This window comes from Hemitrygon akajei, chromosome 14, assembly GCF_048418815.1.
Source record: "Hemitrygon akajei chromosome 14, sHemAka1.3, whole genome shotgun sequence".
Lineage (NCBI taxonomy): Eukaryota > Metazoa > Chordata > Chondrichthyes > Myliobatiformes > Dasyatidae > Hemitrygon > Hemitrygon akajei.
The window spans coordinates 15,950,263-15,970,286 of NC_133137.1; the positions used below are offsets into that span (position 1 = coordinate 15,950,263).

Here is a 20,024-nt window from a genome sequence, read left to right on the forward strand (position 1 = left end):
CACCATATCACAAAGTCCTGTATCAGTTTCCTATACTCCTCCTCCTGTCCATTCCTGACACACCCCACTATGGCCGTGTCATCAGCGAACTTCTGCACATGGCAGGACTCCGAGTTATATTGGAAGTCAGATGTGTACAGGGTGAACAGGACCGGAGAGAGTACGGTTCCCTGTGGCGCTCCTGTGCTGCTGACCACTGTGTCAGACCTACAGTCTCCCAACCGCACATACTGAGGTCTATCTGTCAAGTAGTCCACTATCCAATCCACCATGTGAGAGTCTACTCCCATCTCCGTTAGTTTGTGCTTTAAGATCTTGGGCTGGATGGTGTTAAAGGCACTAGAGAAGTCAAGGAATGTAATCCTCACAGCACAACTGACCCCATCTAGATGAGAGAGTGATTTGTGCAGCAAATACGTGATAGCATCCTCCACTCCCACCTTCTCCTTATACGCAAACTGAAGCGGATCCCGGGCGTGCCTGGTTTGTGGCCTCAGATTCTGTATTATCAGCCGCTCCATGGTCTTCATCACGTGCGACGTCAAGGCAACAGGTCTGAAGTCATTCAACTCCTTTGGTTGTGGTTTCTTCGGTACCGGGACAATACAAGATGTTTTCCACTGTCTGGGTACTCTTCTCTGATCTAGACTCATGTTGAAGATGCGCTGTAGTGGTTCTCCCAGTTCAGTCGCACAGGCCCTCAGTAATCGTGGGGAAACTCCATCCGGTCCAGCCGCCTTGCTGGTACAGATCTTCCTCAGTTGACCTTCCACCTGTGCAGCCGTAAACCTGGGCGTGGGCCAGGTCTCCTGTGAGTGGATATTTTCCTGTGAGGGAAGTAAGCCTGGTGTGGAGTTCTGCAGTGAGGGTGAGATTGTGCTGTCGAACCTATTGAAGAAGTTGTTCAGCTGGTTCGCTTTCTCCACATCTCCACTTATGTTTGCCCCCCGCTTTGCACCACATCCGGTGATGATCTTCATCCCATCCCACACCTCCTTCATGCTTTTTTCCTGCAGCTTTTGTTCTAACTTTCTCCTATACTGCTCCTTTGCCCCCCTTATCTGTACTCTGAGTTCCTTCTGAACTCTTTTAAGCTCCAACCGATCACCATCTTTAAAGGCCCTCTTCTTCTGGTTTAGGAGGCCTTTGATGTGACTAGTAATCCAGGGCTTATTATTGGGATAGCAGCGAACAGTTCTAACAGGGACAACGGCATCCACACAAAAGTTAGAACACTACCAATACTACTGCAGCATGATAAAATTCTGTATTAGCTTCTAACACTAATCAACCATGATTATTCTTGGCAAATTTTTCTATGGAAGTGATTTGTCATTGCCTGCTTCTGGCAATGTCTTTACAAGAGGATGACCCCAGCCATTATCAATATTCTTCAGAGGTTGCCTGTCAGGCATCAGTGGTCGCATAACCATCAAGTGATATGCACCAGCTTCTCATACAACCACTCACCTGCTCCGACAGCTTCACATGACCCCGATTGGGAGGGCTAAGCAGGTGCTACACCTTGCCCCAGGGTGATCTGCAAGCTAGAGGAGGGAAGGCGCATCTTACACCTCCTTTGGTAGAGGCGTACCGCCACCCTGCCACCCGCTATCACCTAACATAGTAAAACTAAACACTGGAAAGAGCTTGATAAAGGGCAAGTAAAATTACCACTCAAAAGCTATGGAATAGAGAAACCACAGGGTATTACAACCTGTGGCTTTGAACTCAGTCAGGTTAACAATAACATTGGTTTGTCTAGAATTATGTAGAGATTAAAACATTGCAACGCGGTTCAACTGAACCAGATTGGGGGAACAGCGCTTATTCATGTATGCTCCTATTTTGTAGATAATCCTACAGAGTGGATAACCCACCATCTTATTGCTAAGATTGTAGAAGAAGGAAGTTCACTATTCAAGTTCTCAAATCAGACCTATCATTCAAATGGACTATGAATTATCTGTACCTCAACTTTATTTGATTTTGATCTACACCCAACATCTACAAACTTCTGAAATAAAACTGCAGACTTTTTTCGTATAGAACTCTTTACTCACCTATTATACTTAATTTCCTGATGTCACTCATGAATGGCCTATTCAAATTTAAAGACTTTGTTTAAAACAAAGTCATTTATTTAAATTTCACTTGATAAATGAATAGCCTAGAGTACAAAACCGAGAAGTAACTTTGAAATTGGTTAAGTAACAACTGAAGTTTCCATCCAGTTCGATTCAACCACAATTTAGGAAAGACATAGAACATAGAACATGGAACATAGAATAGTACAGCACATTACAGGCCCTTCGGCCCACAATGTTGTGCCAACCCTCAAACCCTGCCTCCCATATAACCCCCCACCTTAAATTCCTCCATATACCTGTCTAGTAGTCTCTTAAACTTCACTAGTGTATCTGCCTCCACCACTGACTCAGGCAGTGCATTCCACGCACCAACCACTCTCTGAGTGAAGAACCTTCCTCTAATATCCCCCTTGAACTTCCCTCCCCTTACCTTAAAGCCATGTCCTCTTGTACTGAGCAGTGGCGCCCTGGGGAAGAGCCGCTGGCTGTCCACTCTGTCTATTCCTCTTAATATCTTGTACACCTCTATCATGTCTCCTCTCATCCTCCTTCTCTCCAAAGAGTAAAGCCCTAACTCCCTTAATCTCTGATCATAATCCATACTCTCTAAACCAGGCAGCATCCTGGTAAATCTCCTCTGTACCCTTTCTAATGCTTCCACATCCTTCCTATACTGAGGCGACCAGAATTGGCACAGTACTCCAAGTGTGGCCTAACTAGAAAAGACAGGAAGGGTTGATTCCTGTCCTTCCTAGATTGATTCGATACCTCAAATGTGCTGTAGCAATTCTAGTTTCCCACCAAATAGCTTCTCTGTATCTACCCTTTTGAATCCTTCTATAATCTTAAACACCTCAAATGGACCATGTCCTCCATGTCTCATTAAAACTCTTTACTCATCTAATATACTTAATTTCAAAGAAGGACTGTTAAATAATGAAAAGGTAAGTTCTGTCCAGCACAGTGTATTGCAAAACTAGCTTTGTCATAAATACAATTCATTTGTAGGTTTGGGGCCCCATGACAAAATAGGGAACAAAGGGAGGGATGGAGGGATGTCTGGAACAAAATAGAAAGCATGGATTCTTGGAACACCATGTGCAAAGCATTACTTTTAAATGTTTCCTCCGAAGTTAATTCATCTTTTCCATTACGACATGTTTAACGTTTATGTGTTAATCACACTTGTTAACTGCAATTAAACATTTAAAACTGCTTAGTATCCACTACAAAGTTGGGTATAGACAGAGTGAAAGAGCTGTGCAGCACAGAGAAGGGTCTTTATTAATGCCAATCATGATGCTTACCAGCACTAATCCCACTTGGCCGAATATTGCTAGGCCTTTCTTATCAAAGTACCTGCTAAAATGCCTTTTAAACATTTTAATTGTCCCATGTCTACCCTTCCTCCGGCAGCTACTTCCTCCAGATTATTGATAAAAAGGATGAGAAGACAAGACTCTATTATGGTTTCATGGGAAACTGCATTGTGGATATTGTACCAATCAGAAAATATAATAGCCATTTGCCGTCATAACCAATAACTGAAACAAGTCACAAGATCAACCCCCAAATTAATTTTTCTTTACTTTGTCAAATTCCATTAACAGTTGACATTAATTCTTACCAACATTAGTAAGCTGCCCTCGTAAACGTCTGACTTCAACCATTGCCTTATGTCGAAGTCCATTTTTTATACAGAACTGAGGGGTGCATCCTGCGTACTCACTGGCACCAACAGCACCTGAATGATCAGAAAGATATAGAAAAAGAAAACTAAAATCTAGTTATTTAGTGGTAAGTAGTGCATCAGAAATTGCAGGATTCGCTATTTTTAAAGACTGTAATGCAATACTTTATCGACATCTTAGTCACACTACCTGTCCCTGAATTTTACTGTAATTTACTACACAGTAATTGAAGCTTTGGGCCAGTCAGTGGTGTAATGGCATTAGCACTGGACTTTGAGGCATGTGGTCCTAAGTTTGAATCCGGCTGGGTCCCAAACTGGGCAGCGGCAGCATCTGTGCAGAAGAAAAGCCTGGCAATCTACTTCTGTATCTTGCCACAAAATTCATATGGACAACTATAGTACTGTGTCCATAGGGTTGCCATGTGTTGACAGTGATTTGACAGCACTCAAAAGCAACAATTAAAGTTTGGAACAAATGCTAAAGTAAGCTAGTTTGTTTGTTTTCAACCCTTTCCCATCCCCAACATTAATTCCAACATTAATTCTATTCTGTTGTCATAAATAAAGCTGCAGCTATCATCTTCCCAATTTTCCACTCTATTTAGTTTTCTGGAATTTGGCTTCTTATGGAATAAATTATTGGTCTATTTTATATACATTAGGTGAACACAGAGTTGGCAAGTTTCATTTAATGCTGTGATCTATTTAACTGTACTTTATAGAAATGAAACCAGACAAAATGCAGCTCAAATCAAAGCGGTAGGTAACTATAAATGTCACAAAGACACATTTAAAAACCTGACGTGCTTTATGTCACATCTGCAAATGCAGAGACAAAAGGATTCTGTTATGCAAAAGAAGCCAGACTTAGAAAGGTAAGTTGGCAAAACTGGAAAAGGAAGTGGCCCTGAATTTGTTTAGAATAGCTTATATCAAGGAAGAGGTTAAGCAGCAAAATATATTTATGGTTTGTACAGCATTACAGTGTGTCGAACCACCTGATGTACATATCCAACTGAACCAGACAGAGAGAAGATTAAAAGGGGAATAGTGAACAGAAACGGGGAAGTAACAGTAAAATTGCTATGCTCAAATTCACTCCATTTAGGATAGGCAACTTCACTTCCCACTGAGAATCATTAACAACCCAAGTTTGTGTCTTATCTGGAGAAGAAGGGTCGAATTACTGGACAGCCTTCCATAAAATGGAAGCCTATTCACAAACGTTATCTTTGACTCACATGTTCATGATACTGATAAGAAAAAACTGTAACCCAAAAATGTTAAGAAATTTTTTGTACCGAGCATGACCATGATGTCTCCAAGTTTAAGAGAGGGACCTTGCCCAGCCCAAACACGCTGCATTTGTGAAACTCTAGCTTTCTTCTTTTTCAGTTCTTCTGCCTTCTCATCATTGATTGCTGGTCTGGAAACAATAAGCTAAAAATGTTAGACAGTGGTTTGTTCTAAGAAAAAACAAACTACGACAATTTTTCTGGAGCAGTCACTGTTGGAGTGGGGCTATGTTAGAGAGGTCCAGTATTGGTTCAAAAGGCTTGAGCAAGCACAGATGGAGGTCCTATGTAAATTTGTAGTAAGATTCCCCCACCCCCTTTCTTTATCTATTAGTACATAGCTACTGTGCTGAGAATGAATCCAGAGCTGGTGGTGTTTTCTTTGTGTGAAATGTGGGAACTCTGGGAGAACTCCACTCTGCCTGATGGCTACAACATGTGAATTCCATCGAGTTGCAGCTCCTTAGACACCGTGCAGCTCAATGAACTTCGGCGCACATGGGAGAATGAGGAGGTGATAAATAGGAGCTACAGGGAGGTAGTTATCTCTAAGTTGCAGGAGGCAGGTACCTGACTATCAGGAGAGGGAAAGGAAATAGGTAGCTAGTGCAGAGTAACCCTGCGGCTGTTCCCCTTAATTATAAGTATACTGCTTGAATATTGTTGGGTGGTGGGGGGGTGACATGACCGACCAGGGTGATACCTCAGCAAGCAGGTTTGTGGCTCTGTGGCTAGAAGGGAAGAGGAAAGAACTGGAGTGCAGTACTGTTACGGGATTTCATAGTCAGAGGAGCAGACATGAAATTCTGTGGATGTAAAAAGACATCTGGATGGTATTTTCCTTCCCAGGTGCAAGAGTCTCGGATCGGGTCCACAGTATTCTAAAGGGGGAGGGTAAGCAGTCTTAAGTCATGATGCAGATTGGTACCAACAACATAGGTAGGAAATGGGAGGAGGTTCTGCAGAGGAAATGTAGGGAGTTAGGTAGGAAACTGAAAAACAGGTCCTGTAGGGTGGTAATCTCTGGATTGCTGCCTGTGCCACACACTAGTGAGGCTACGAATAGATGACTTGGCAGATTGATGTGTGGCTGAGGAATTGGTGCAGGGGGCAGGGTTTCAGATTTCTGGAACATTGTGATCTCTTCTGTGGAAGGTTTGACCTGTACAAAAAGGACAAGTTACACCTGAACCCAAGTGGGATCAATATCTTTGCAGGCAGATTTGCTAGAGCTGCTGGGGAGGGTTTAAACTAATTTGGCAGAGGGTTGGGAACTGGATATTAGGGCTGAGGATGGGGCATTTAGTATACAAGTAGATGTGGTGAGTAGTAAGACTGTGAAAAAGGACAGGCAGATGATATGGCAAAATTGTGGCCAGTGAAATGAATTGAAGTATTACATGGGGGCAAAATCAAAAAGGGTGATGAATACAGGACTAAAGGTGTTATATTTGAATGCACACAGTATATGGAATCAGGTAGATGATCTTGTAGTACAATTAGACTGGCAGGTATGACAAAGAACTGATTGAAGATTTCAGAAAGGGTAAGACGAGGGAACACACACCAGTCCTCATACAGGGATCAAAAGTGGAAAGAATGAACGATTTCTAGTTCCTGGGTGTCAATGTCTCTGAAATCTAATCTGGACCCAACAAACGAGGTTCACCAGCAGCTATACTTCATTAGGAGTTTGAGGAGATTTGGTATGTCACCAAAGACACTTGTACATTTCCACAGATGTACCATGGAGAGCATTCTAACTGGCTGCATCATCATCATCTGGTATGGGGGGGGGGAGGTGCTACTGCCCAGGATTGAAGTAAGCCGCAGAGTGGAAAACTAAGTCAGCATCATCAAGGGGACTAGCCTCTGTAGTATCCAGGACATCTTCAAGCAGTGATCCCTATGCCATCAGATTTCTGAATGGACACTGAACCTATGAACACTACCTCACTACTTTTTTTAAATTTCTAATTTGCATGAGAGATGATCAGAAGGCAAAAATTAAAAGTGTATTCAAAAATGAATGGGAACTCTACCTGTCAAACTGCTCAAACAGCTCTCTTACAGTCATCCCAGAAACAATCACAATGACGTACTGCATACAGTCATGTTGTTTGCTTAAAGCCAGCATTTTTGCATATCGAGGTGCCACTGGAAAAGATGCCATTGCTCTACCAAGTGATGTGATTGGACAGCTCAGCTTTGCTCTTTCTAATTCTTTAAACCTGAAAGGAACGGAGAACATCTTCAGTGGTACAGTCATCACTACCTCATATTTGGCTTAAGACAGTTATAGCTTAAAAAGGTGCATTAAAGCTTACCTTCCATGTTTTGGTGGCTCTTCCAAAGCTCCAAGGGAAATGAGCAATTCCTCAGCAGCTATTAGTGACTCTCTTGATGGAGGTGTTGGGAATGGAAAATTGATCACCTATGCATAAAGAACCAAATTAATCGTGCATCTTTTACGACCACAATATTGCGTAGATTATAAGAGCAAAAATGTTGCAATAAAGCTTTGCGAAACATTGGTTCAGTCACAAATAAAGTCTTGTGGTCAATTCAGGGCACTGTACTTTAGGGAGGAAAAGAAGGTCTTTAATAGTGTGCAGAAAGGATGGAGTTGTTTCAAACTATTCTTATTTCAGAAGGCAGAATGAAGGTGATCGGCAAAAGCACCAAAAGTAATAGAAGGATTTTATAGCAGCAAGTCAGGATTTGGAAGCTAGTGGGTATAGAGTCAATAGAGATGTTCAAGTTGAGAATTGGAGAAGTACAGGAGAGGAAGGAAATTATAAAGCTCCAAGGAGTGGGCAGGCCTCAAAAAGGCCTGCTTTTGCAAAAAAACCAGCCACCAAGTCACTGGGAATATTTAAAGCAGTGATAGGTGCTTGATTAGTAAAGGTGTCAAAGGTTAAGGGGAGAAGGCAGGAGAACGGAGTTGAACAGGTAAATAATCACCCATGATAGAATGGTGGAAAAAACTCTTAAGGGCCGAATGCTCTAATTCTGCTTCTGTATCCTATGGTATTATAATTCTTTGCCTCCTGAATTAAGTGCACAAGTTGTCAGTCCAAACCAAAACCATATGTCCCAAACGAAGGAGGTCAATCTTGCTACAAAAATACCTTTTCAATGTTCAAGTCTTTCATCTGTAGAACCAGGTCATCCACAGGCCTTCTTGTAATCTCAGCTGCAGAGAACTTCTCAAAGTCAGTAAAAACTGCTGAGGAGTATAGCCTGCACACAAAAAAATCTCTGCATTTAACAGCATTTAATGTCCAGACAAGTTCTGATATTTAATCCAACAGACCACAGATGTAATCTGCATCACTTCATATCACATTTGGAGAATTAAGTTCATTGTAAGAATTTCTTTGGGAATGCGAATTTTCACCCTGTTTCATCTAAGCAGAGGCTGCTTTAAAAAAAAACCTATCCCCCACAGACACTGCTCTACCTGCTGAGTTGTGGCAGGTTGTTTATTGTGCCAGATTCTGGCATCGCAGTCTCTTTGTGGCTTCATTTGGAAAAAGAAACTAAAGCAATGAACCAAAAAGCACTGTTAACAATTTTGTTTTGCATTTAAGTTACATTTTCAGCATCAGCTAGAACCAATACCATTAGGTAGATCCCTATTCTCAAGATGTTTGCCAGTGTAGATCCATTACGAATAATACAAATATATTAGAGAGTTTCAAATCTTTGGTGTTCTTTATCCAGAGGGTTCTCCACCCTCAGCTGAAGGATTCGATAAGTTTTTTGTTTGTGAAGCAAATTAAGGAATCTGGAATGGACAGTAAAATGGAATGGCTGTGGAAGTTTAGGCATGATCTCACTGAATGACAGTAAAAGTTCAAAAGGCTGTACAATTTAATTCTGTGTCTATTTCTTAAGTGAAATTGACCCAACAACTGGCAGAAGTAATGCTCACCTCTTATATCTAATCAATGGACTGGAAACTCACAGGTAACAAAATTTCAGTAAATAACTATCTCACTTTGATGGACAGGATACCAGTTCAAAGCATCGCTCCAGTTTTAAGAATGGCTGTTATGTCTAATTACTGACCTGTAACAGTGACCTGGTTCTGTTCGTCCAGCACGACCTGCTCTTTGATTCGATGAAGCTTGAGAGATCCAAGTAACTTTGAATGACGAGACCCCAGTAACTTTATCGTAAAAGCGTTTTTTCACCTTTCCACAATCCACCACATATTTAATGTTTGGGATAGTGAGAGAGGTTTCAGCAACATTGGTTGCTACCACACACAATCTTGTGCCATTTGGAGCTGGATGAAATACCTAAGTAATAAAGAATCAATAATTACGGATTATTACCAAGCTTAAATAGGAGCTCTTAAATTCTGCATAAAATACTTGTTCTAAACCAAGAAATGATGGGGCATAAATAATTTAATCACTTGAACTGTGATCTTTGATCTCCTCTATGCTTTCGGGAGCTGGTCCACCGACAGCAGCCTTCTCCACAAATACACCAAATCCATTGGACAGATCAATGAAGCAGTCATCATTCCCTTGCAGGCCAACATCTCCAGAACTGAGGCTCTAAACAATGGGCTGTTGGACATACCACACAATTTGCATGGCAGGCTCCCAAAACTGACATTCTATTGTAGTTCTATTATAAGGTGTTGTTACCAGTTGAGAAGAGAAAATTCAAAGTCTGTGTTCAAAGCTACCCTCAAAGCTGCACAATACAACATTCCCATTGAACTCCTAGGAGTCCCTAGCTCATGACCACTCAAAGTAGCACATGAGCATTCAGGATGGTATTGTGATCCTCGAGATAATGTTTTGGGAGCAAGTAGCAAAAGCACCAGATCACCTCACAAACTTCCACCCACTTGCCCCATCTGTGGAAGCGCCCATAGTTCCTGCATTGGACTCATTAATCAGACATCTGGAGAAGCAATCCCAAGCAACCATCTAAAAAGACAACGTCTACGTATTCCTTGTGCTTTAAACTTCTGAATTCAAAATTTAAAAATTTAGTTCATATATGTGCAAATGTAGCTTCTTTACTTACTTGCAAAATAGTTTAAAACTTGTCACAATGCTGTGTATTTTTTTCAGTTTGAGCAAACGTATGAAACCAGTGGGGAAAAAATAACCATTCAAATTTGAATCAAAATTTCTGAATGAATGTTGAAGCTTTCAAAACATACATAGCTAGTATTACATTTATTAAAATACTCCATGGCACAGTACCTGTAATTTTTCGAGCATTCTGCAATCTAGAGTTCACACTCAGATCAGAGAGGAGAAGGCTCACCTTTGCCTGTTTATCTGCTGCCAACAATGAATACAGTGGAAGAACGTAAAGTGGACTAGAAGGATCCGACTTCTCAACTGTGTATACAAAAAATGAATGGATCAGGCTTTGATCACATAATGACCACAATGTTTTAACAAAGGAGAAAGATTTTTTAGATTGAAATGAACTGGCTTCAAGACAGCACAGCACCTCACTTTACTAGTAGGAAGTCTTTTTCGACTTTTTGGCAAATACTTCTTTGAGTTATTAAAAGTTTCATTCAAATCAACACAAATGGACAATTATTGAGATCACTACTTGTACAGCAATTGTTTGGGTTTACCATGATTCAGTCAAACCACTATTTCATGCAGAGTCCAGTGACTGGGAAAAAGTGATAGAGACACTCTTTTCCTGGACTTAAGACTGAAATGTGCTTACTGCAAACTTCAAACAACATAGCTAGCACAAATTGGCACCATTTAATTTTGCACTTCTTAAAAACCAAATGATTTCAAGCATTTTTAATGCCAAAATAGCAATACAATAATCTAAATAATTCCCCCAAATTGTACCTAATTTAGTTAGAAACATGGTGATACTAACAAAGTATGGGTTTGTCTAGTTTTCCATCTACAAAAATTCTTCCTATGTTAAAGAAGAAAGAGACCCATCATCTGTATACCTTCTTCAGAATCATCAAAGTCTTCCAAATCCATATCAAGATCAGAACCAACTTCATCCTCATCACCAACACCTGCCTCTCGATCTTCATCTCCCTCATCCACTGGCATTGCAGAGTAATTATCTAGGTTAATCTTTGGTAAATTCTAAGGTGAAAGAAAAACAAATTTAGCACATATTATTACCTTGAAAGTACCAAGAAACACCATGAATCACATCAATGACAGGTCCATGGAAGGCCAAACTTTTCATCAGGACCAACGTTATCCAGATAGCAAAACACAGAGAGATTCATAATTGCTAAATGCACAAAAGGTTGCAAGTGTGAAGAAATTAAAAGTACAGAGACTGCAGTTATATTTTGTTATTAAGCGTATCTTGACACTTTTCCAATTTTTACTTGTAGTTGCTGCTCTCTGTATTTTTTTTGAAACCAGAATTCTGGAGTGTTCTCCTCTGGGCAGTTCATATAAAAAAATCACTGTGATCGCCAACCCAAAGCATGAACACCTGATTATATCAGCATTCTACATTACTGAAACACTAACTGAACTTTATCTTTGTTTCCCTGAAGCCTTGAGCTATGCACCCTACAGTGTAAAAACAAAAGTCCCTAGACACATTTAGAATCGCATTGCAAATTGCCAAATGATATTAAAGTGGTGATCCTACGCAGTACCGCATATTTGCAAATCAAATTAATTCAAGAGGTTCAGACAACAGAGCTTCTACAAACTAACAAGCTGTATTTTGAAGGACTAATTTCTGGGTGTTGGAGTGGAGATATTTCTCTACCAAAGGAGATGTAAGGCGCTCCTTCCCTCTGCTGGACTGCAGGTCACCCTTGAGTAAGGTGTAGCACCTGCTTAGCCCTCTCCCCACCCGGATCAGGGTCATGTGAAGCCATGGAAGCAGATGAGGGATGGTCATATGAGCAGCCGGTGCAGATCACAAGTCCTGGTTATGTGACCACTGACACCAGTCAGACAACCTCTAAAGAGTATTGATAATGGCTGGGGTCAACCGTCTTGTAAAGACACTGTCCAGAAGAAGGCAATGGCAAACCACTTTTGTAGAAAAAATCTGCCAAGAGCAATCATGGTCAAAGTCTTACGACACAGCATATAATGATGGTGAGTTTCTGTTATCGTTGCTGTATGACTAAACATTCAAAGTAAACATGCTGTGTGGAAGATGGGAACCCTCTATTTTCTCCCAAACTAAAGAAACAGCTAGCGTACTGAACACCTTTAAAACAATACTCCCATATTTGTCATCAAACACAAAACGTAGAGAAAAAAGTAACGTTTTCAGTGCAGAGATACACAAGATGATTGTGACACTACTAAAGGGCCATTATTCTTCCTGCAGGTGTCTCCAGAGATGCATACAAGAGGTGCCGCTGAAAATGGGAGTATCTGATCCCAGATGTTTCATCTTGCTTCAACCCATGTTTACGCATTAGGCCGCGGGAACAACCAAATCAGTGACAAATCACCGTCCAAAGGCAAAGGGAAAATCCAAACAGCCAAGGTTCACGGGAACTAGCTTACTGCAGTTTTTAATGCAATACAGGCTTTGCTTTAACAATACCAATTCTACTTCAGAATCTTTGAGATGAGGATATTAAGTTAAATTAAATTTACCATTAACATATTGCAAAGGTTTACACAGTCTGAATAATACAGAAAGAAACCCGAAAGACAATCAGCATAAGTGGAACCACAGCCTCACAGACCGAAGAGCACCGGGTGCAAATCTCTCTGCAGGAGTTTGTGCATTCTCCCTGTGATCCTACGGGCATTCTGCAGTTTGCTCCTACATCTCAAAGACATGCAGGTGGGTAGGTTAACTGTTTGCAGTACATTCCTCCAACTTGTGTAGATGTGTGGAAGAATGTGGGGGAGCTGAAGCGAATGTGGGGAGAAAAAATAAAATTGGGATAATATAGGATTTGTGTAAATGGGTCGGTGTGCTGAGAAGCCTGTTTTTATGCTGTAAATCTCTAACTACAGTAATATGATGGTCAAGTCACAGTATAGAATATAAAAATAAAAAGCTAGAGCACATACTGGTTTAGGTTTGGCCTTCTTAAACTTCTTTATTGCTTCAACTGAATCATCCGCGGCAGGATCATCTTCTACATTAAGGAAAAAAGAAAACACTGTGAATGAATGAATGAATGAATGGCTGAACCATTGCAGTTCACATATCCAACAGAAAGTAAACTCTCAGGTGTTGGTGATGATCGTTCGCACACGCTCTAAATTGCAACAGTAATGTGACTGCTTTCTTTAGAGGTTACACCTAGATGCTCAGTCGTGGGGTCTAGTCAATGATTGCAAGCAAATCTCAAACTTAAAGAAAAGTCAAAAACTAAGGACATGGCATATTATTTTGTACAATTAAGAACTACCGTATGTTCTCACAACAAGGATAAGTTTTAGAAAATGAGGTCGAGGTTCTTACAATAGAAATCTAGAGTTAAAATTTGACAAATGCTACTCCAAAAGTCAGATACATCCCTAAAGCAAGGAGGACACATGATGATATGATAGCTCCAAACCAAGACATCGTTGACATTTTGCACTACATCTGTTTATCCTCTTTAGCATATTTCCTTAATTTATTGTTTTCAGCAAAATCGCAAATCTTTTATTAAACCCATTTAGGATTTTGATTACATTAAGTACGTTGAATAAGTCTCTCATCTCCCCCACTCTACTTCAACCATCAGGAAAAGAAACGTTTGCCAAATGTTTTCTGGTTAAAGTTGTAATCTAAATGTACTAAAACTTCAGACAGTATCACCTTTTTCAGCGCTGTCAAACCTGGATTTTGCATTGCCTAGAGCATGTTGCCCAATCCTTAATAAAACAGGGTTATGCAGCGACAAAGCAATTAAAAGGTTATTGAGGAGGGCCAGATAAAAAATAGGTTACCTACCATGCCTGAAGCCTCCTTATGCCACATATCATTGTCTGTGACTTCCACCATCTTCACTGGGATCCTACCACCGAACACATCTTTACCTGCACCGCCCCCCCCCCCCCCCAACTTCTGCTTTCAGCAAGGATCTCTCTCTCCATGATTCCTTTGTCCACTCATCCCTCGTCATTAATCTCCTTCCTGGCACTTATCCCCACAGCAGCAAAAGTGCTACACCTGCCCATTCACTTCCTCTCTCACCTCCATTCAGAGCTCTAAATAGTTCCTCCGGGTGAGGCAACACTTCACCTGCTGGGGCTGTCTACTATTATCCAGTGCCTTCTCTACATTGGTGAGACCTGCCATTAATTGGGGGAACCACTTTGTCGAGCACCTCCACTCCATCCACAAAAAGCAGAATTCCCAGTGGCCAGCCAATTCATTCCTATCCCCTTTCCTGTTCTGACATGGCCTACTCTTCTGCCATGATGAGGTCGCTCTCAAATTTGAGAAGCCATACCTCATATTCCAACCTGATGCAAGAAAACAGGTGTTACCAACTTCCCCTTCCCTCTTTTTTAATTCCTCACTCTGACCTCTTACATCTTTTCCTCACCTGCCTATCACCTCGCCCTGGTGTGTCTCCTCCTTACCTTTCTCCCATGGTCCTCTCTCCTCTCCTTCTCCAGCCCTTTGTCTTTTCCACCAATCACCTCCCAGCTTCTTACTTCATCCCACCTGACTTCACTATCACCTTCTAGCTTGTCCTCCTTCTCCTCCCCCACCTTTTTATTCTGGTATCTTCCCCCTTCCTTCCAAGTCTTGATGACGAGTCTCGGCCCAAAACGTCAACTGGTGATTTATTTCCATAGATGCTGCCTGACCTGCTGAGTTCCTCCAGCATTTTGTGTGATGCTCTGGATTTCCAACATCAGCAGAATCTCTCGTGTAGATGACGAAAGGTCCTCCACACATTTTCAAACATTCTCTTGTCAATATCCTACTTCTACACATTTGATCAAATATTACTGTTATTAAAAGATATTTGATGTGCTCTGCAAAGCAAAATGTTTACCTTGCAAGGTGCTGTTAGGCCTGTAGGGAAAGGCTCTTCTCAGCCTTCTGCAAAGAGAATTCACTTCGGCCTGCCCTGTTAGAAATACCAAGATACCTCCTACAAGAAATAATTTTGATTTGTGATCATTTGAGTTCCAAAAGAATGCATGTAAATATTTAATCAACAAGGTATACATTTTCTTAAAAAAAACATAGTCCTAATTATGCAAGATCAAAACCATATTAAGGACATTAACATTAACATGTAGAGTCAAATAGTACGGTACTGTGCAAAACTTTTAGGCACATATATATATACTGGGGTGCCCAGGACTTTTGCACAGTACTTCAGTAATTTTATGTATTGCTCTGTACTGCTACCACAAACAAAAAATGCTCACGACATATGTGAGTAATGATAAACTCTAATTCTGATATGGGTCGCTGTAATGGACTGAGAGTGGGAGGGGGCAGGGAGAGGGAAATCATGCTTGGGAAAAGGGAAAGGGAGAGGGGAGGAAGCGGGAAGCATCAGAGTGAGATTCTGTAATGATCAATAAACCAATAGTTTGGAATCAAATGACCTTGCCTGGTGTCTCAGGGTTGGGTGTATCTGCACCCACGCCATCCCTGACCGAGGTACTCCTCCTTTGCCACCTGTCCCATACCTCTCCTACGGTGTTCCCCCTTTCCATTCCCAACATCCTTTGCACCCACAAGATTTACAAACTCGCTCTCTGCTCCACATTGACAAATACAGTATTGTGCAAAAGTTTAAGTCAGAGTCAGAGGAAATACAAGTGGAAATAGGCCACTCTGACTTATCCCACATTCTGCGCTGAACAAAGAAAACCTAATTTTACACAAATCCAACCCTAACCCATTTTAATTCTCCCAACACTGCTGCTAAATCTTTCCAGATTTTACCACTCACTTACACACCAGATACTTTATAGCAGGTAATTAACCCAGCAACTTGCGCATATTTATGATGCAGGAGGAAAATGGAGAAAACCTATACTGACTGCACTGGAGGCTGGGGGAGTCAAGACTGCTCAAGCTGCTCTTCTGTGTTGAAAGAATTAGATGTTTTCATAAATGTGTATTTCATTGAATGTCCAAAGCAACTTTTAGTCATAGAATCACAGATAATGAATGCAGGCCCTTTTGTCCAAATCATCCATGGTGACTGTGTTGCTCACTGGGCTAGTCCCATCTGCCAGCACCTAGACCACGGCCTCTAAACCTCTTCTCTCCATTTGCTTATCTAAAGGGCTTTTAAATGTTGCTAATGTGCCCAGTACAACCATTAATTTTGGCAACTCAGTCCAAACGTGCGGCACCCTTTGTATGAAGAAGATTGTTCAAGATGGCGCCAAGCTGCATGCTCTGTCGAGATTGTGGTTTAGACTGAGCAGTTCTTTTAAGTTTATAAAAGTTGGGTGTGTGAGAGAGTGAGAGAGGAAAGGAACTTGCTTAGGTGTTATGATGTTGTTGCTTCTTGTGATCTGTGCTGTTCTGCCGAGCATTGTGGGCGTCCTATATTGGTGATGCAATGTGCGACCCTTGTGGGCTGCCCCCAGCACATCCTTTGGTGTGTTGGTTGTTAACACAAGTGGTGCATTTCACTCTATGTTTCGACGTACCTGTAATAAATAAATCCAAATCTGTCTCTTATGTTAAAAAAAATGTTGTATTTTGAGCCCAAATTGAAGAATTCCCTCAGAAGGAAATCTTCCAATCAGAAAAATTTAATTAAAATTCACCTAGATGAACGTAAAAACTGAAAGGCACCAATGGCAATTTTCTTACCTGGAGGTAACATCCGATGGATCTTGCTAACTTTTCTAAAAGTCTCCCCTGCATAGTCATCGAGTGGAGTCCGCTTGTTAAAATGAACTGTGACAGGAAACTGTCTGGCATCCACCTTAAAGGATTATTGGAAATCATATTTACCTAACTGTCCTCAGGATGTTTTTTTAACCCATATTATAAAATGATAATATAAATTAAGTAGAAGGAAATATGTGGAAAATTAACATCTTTAGAACAGAGTTAAGGAAGAATTTCTTTGGCCAGAGGGTGATGAATCTGTGGACTTCATTGCCACTGATGACAGCGGAGCTCCAATGTGTACATTTAAAACTGAGGTTGATAGATTCTTGATTAGTAAGGGTGCCAACGATTACAGGGAGAAGACAGAAGAATAGGATTGAGAGAGACAATAAACCAAACATGATGGAATGGCAGAGCAGACTTGATGGCCTAATTCTGCTCCGATGTCTTATAGTCTTATGGCATTTTCTTACAATGTACCTCATATCAGCAAACATTTCTACACATTAGTATAAATATATTAGCATGTTATCATAATTATATTACCTTAATGACAGGGGGAGAGGTTGGAAACAGTCTTTTATTTTCTGTAAAATCTTCCACACGTAGAGTAGCAGACATCACAATCAGTTTCATCGGCTGCCCTTTCTGTAGGGAACAAGTAGTGATGGACTTAGTTCATGTGCGGAGGATAAATGTAGAAAATAACAACATTAATAGCTCTATTACGTTAATGAATCTGATAATGAAATCTAAGAGTTACATGGATTCTATCTGATTTTTTTATTTGATAATTTCTCCAATAGCTAGATCATAGAATATTTTAAGTTTTTGTAAAAACATGTACATTTTTTCATTCTATTCTTGGAAAGAAATTAGTTATGTAAGCTTCTTTATTGGGGTAGTTTGTTTCCTAGAAAATGGATGGTCATCCAGAACATGATGGTCAAGAAAATAGAAAAAAAATTATTTGTTTTGTTTTCCCACTCTCCAAAGCACACACATAAAATTCCATGGGAGCAAATTTTATTCTGTATCTCAGATTTTTGGGCAATTCTGTTTTTACCTTTTCTCGAAGTGGAACAATGCGAGACAGCAGGCCAATCAGGATGTCTGTATACACACTTCGCTCATGAGCTTCATCAATGATAATCACTTTGTATTTTGTCAGCAAAAAATCCTGCAAAATTTAAAACATTTTTCACAATTTCTGGCTGGAACTGAAGCACACAAATCTGTTAAACCTAGGTTAAGCCTATAGTTGAACTAAATTACTTCAGGATTTTTTTTTAGACATTACCACTTCAGTATTAAATAACGTAATATGACAACTTGTAAAACTTGGTCATTTTCAAAACCTCATTTGATATGTGCAGATTCACTGGTTCATTCAACTCCTTTCATTAAACCTTGTAACAAAATCTTAGAAACTGGTATCTTCCTCAAATATATTAACTGAGTAAGACAGTTCTAAGTATCCCCTTAGATATGTAACTCAAGGTCCCCACTCAGGAATATTTTGTACCTCAGTGAACTTTATGTAAATAGTGAAAATATACAATGCATACAACACAACTGTAATATGAATGACTAAATATATTATTTTGGCATATTGTGATCACAATCTTTTTTGCATTCCAACACAACGTGAAAATGAATCATCATGTAACAATGGTGCTTAGTCTGCCTAAACCATAAATGAACTAGTGCTCTTGTATTGGGCACTGTTGACCAAAGACAACCAGCTTTAGATACATTGCAGAATGTACAAGCCCAGAGTTTCTCATGCGGTTTTAAATGTAGCAGCAGCTTCAAAGAAATCAATAGCCCAGAATTTATAGTTGTAACATCAGTCACAGCTTCACTTGCTTACCAACATTATTGCTAAAACTGAGGGCAACTTTTACAGTTATATGCTATTAAGCAGACACTGCTGGTTTAAAGCTGCTCCTCCATGGGAGGGCTATTAAGCAGATAATACCATATAATCAGATTCAGTGTAACTTCAATTTCTTAAATGCACCATTCCTGCTGAAAAATAACATTATGCATTACAGGTTTGAATGAAATCCCTATGGAGCTTGCCAGAAGAGATGCAGATCTGAGCCTACCCTTGCTGGGGTGTCTAGATCCAGAGGTGAAAATCACAATAAAATGTCAGACATTTAGGTCAGAAATCAGAAATACATTCTTCCGAAAGAGAATAGTGAATCCACAGTATTCTGTACTCCAGATGCCAAAAACAGTGATCACTGGATTTTAAGATACTAGAGTAATTGATGGATGTGGGGTCCATGCTGTAGAATGGTTCATGTGGTAGAGTAGAATCCAGATAATTAGTGTCTCTTGCTTTCAGTCTGATTGACTGCCCAATGTGCTTGACATCAAAGTTCCTGAACATCACAGATCATATACAGCTGGTGTCTAATTGTAGATCAGGTCAGGAAAGGGAAATCCATGTTGGGATGTCTACTGATTGTTGTAACAGCATCTCTCATCCCTTTTTCATCAACTGGTGCATCACGGTTACTCTGGAAAATAGTGGCTAACAAAGAGCTATGGCACAGAAACAGGCTATTCAGCCCATCTAGTTCATGCTGAACTATTAATCTGCCTGGTCTCATTGCCCCGCACCCTGACCATAGCCTTCCAATACCCCTCTATCTAAATCTCTCTTAAGTACTGAAATTGAACCAGCACCCAACACTTTGAGTGGCAACTCATCACACACTGTCACCACCCTCTAAGTGAAGAAATTCCACCTCATGTTCCCCTTAAACATGTCACCATTCACTCGTAACCCATGACCTCTAGTTCTAGTCTCACACAACCTCAGCTGCTTGCATTTGCCCTATCTACAGCCCTCATAATTTTGTGTATCTCTATCAAATCTCCCTTCATCCTTCTACCCTCTAAGGAATAAAATATTGAACACAGAACAGTACAGCACAGGAATGGGCGCTTCGTCTCACAATGTTGTGCTCAACCTCAATTGACTGCCTACACAAGGCCCATATCCTTCCACCTTCCTCACGTTTATGTGCCTTTCTAAACACCTCTTAAAAGTCTCTAATGCTTCTGCCTCTGCTACCACCCCAAGCAGCACATTCCAGGCACTCACTGCTCTCTACGTTAAAAAAAAATCCCCCTCACATCTCCTTT

At 40.6% G+C, this 20,024-nt stretch overlaps 1 protein-coding gene across 1 annotated transcript in view; it reads right to left on the bottom strand.

Moving 5' to 3' along the window:
* dhx37 (DEAH (Asp-Glu-Ala-His) box polypeptide 37) overlaps nt 1-20,024 on the bottom strand; it is a 41,371-nt gene that overhangs the window by 9,967 nt on the left and 11,380 nt on the right. Inside the window, exons 9-21 of the mRNA XM_073065524.1 lie at nt 17,929-18,042; nt 17,409-17,510; nt 16,839-16,953; nt 15,046-15,144; nt 13,115-13,182; nt 11,044-11,188; nt 10,377-10,453; nt 9,153-9,385; nt 8,210-8,321; nt 7,406-7,512; nt 7,121-7,309; nt 5,085-5,209; nt 3,718-3,834 (exon numbers count right to left, since the gene is read on the bottom strand). Coding sequence (XP_072921625.1) covers nt 3,718-3,834; nt 5,085-5,209; nt 7,121-7,309; nt 7,406-7,512; nt 8,210-8,321; nt 9,153-9,385; nt 10,377-10,453; nt 11,044-11,188; nt 13,115-13,182; nt 15,046-15,144; nt 16,839-16,953; nt 17,409-17,510; nt 17,929-18,042 — 1,603 coding nt within the window. The remainder of the gene's footprint in view (nt 1-3,717; nt 3,835-5,084; nt 5,210-7,120; nt 7,310-7,405; nt 7,513-8,209; nt 8,322-9,152; nt 9,386-10,376; nt 10,454-11,043; nt 11,189-13,114; nt 13,183-15,045; nt 15,145-16,838; nt 16,954-17,408; nt 17,511-17,928; nt 18,043-20,024) is intronic.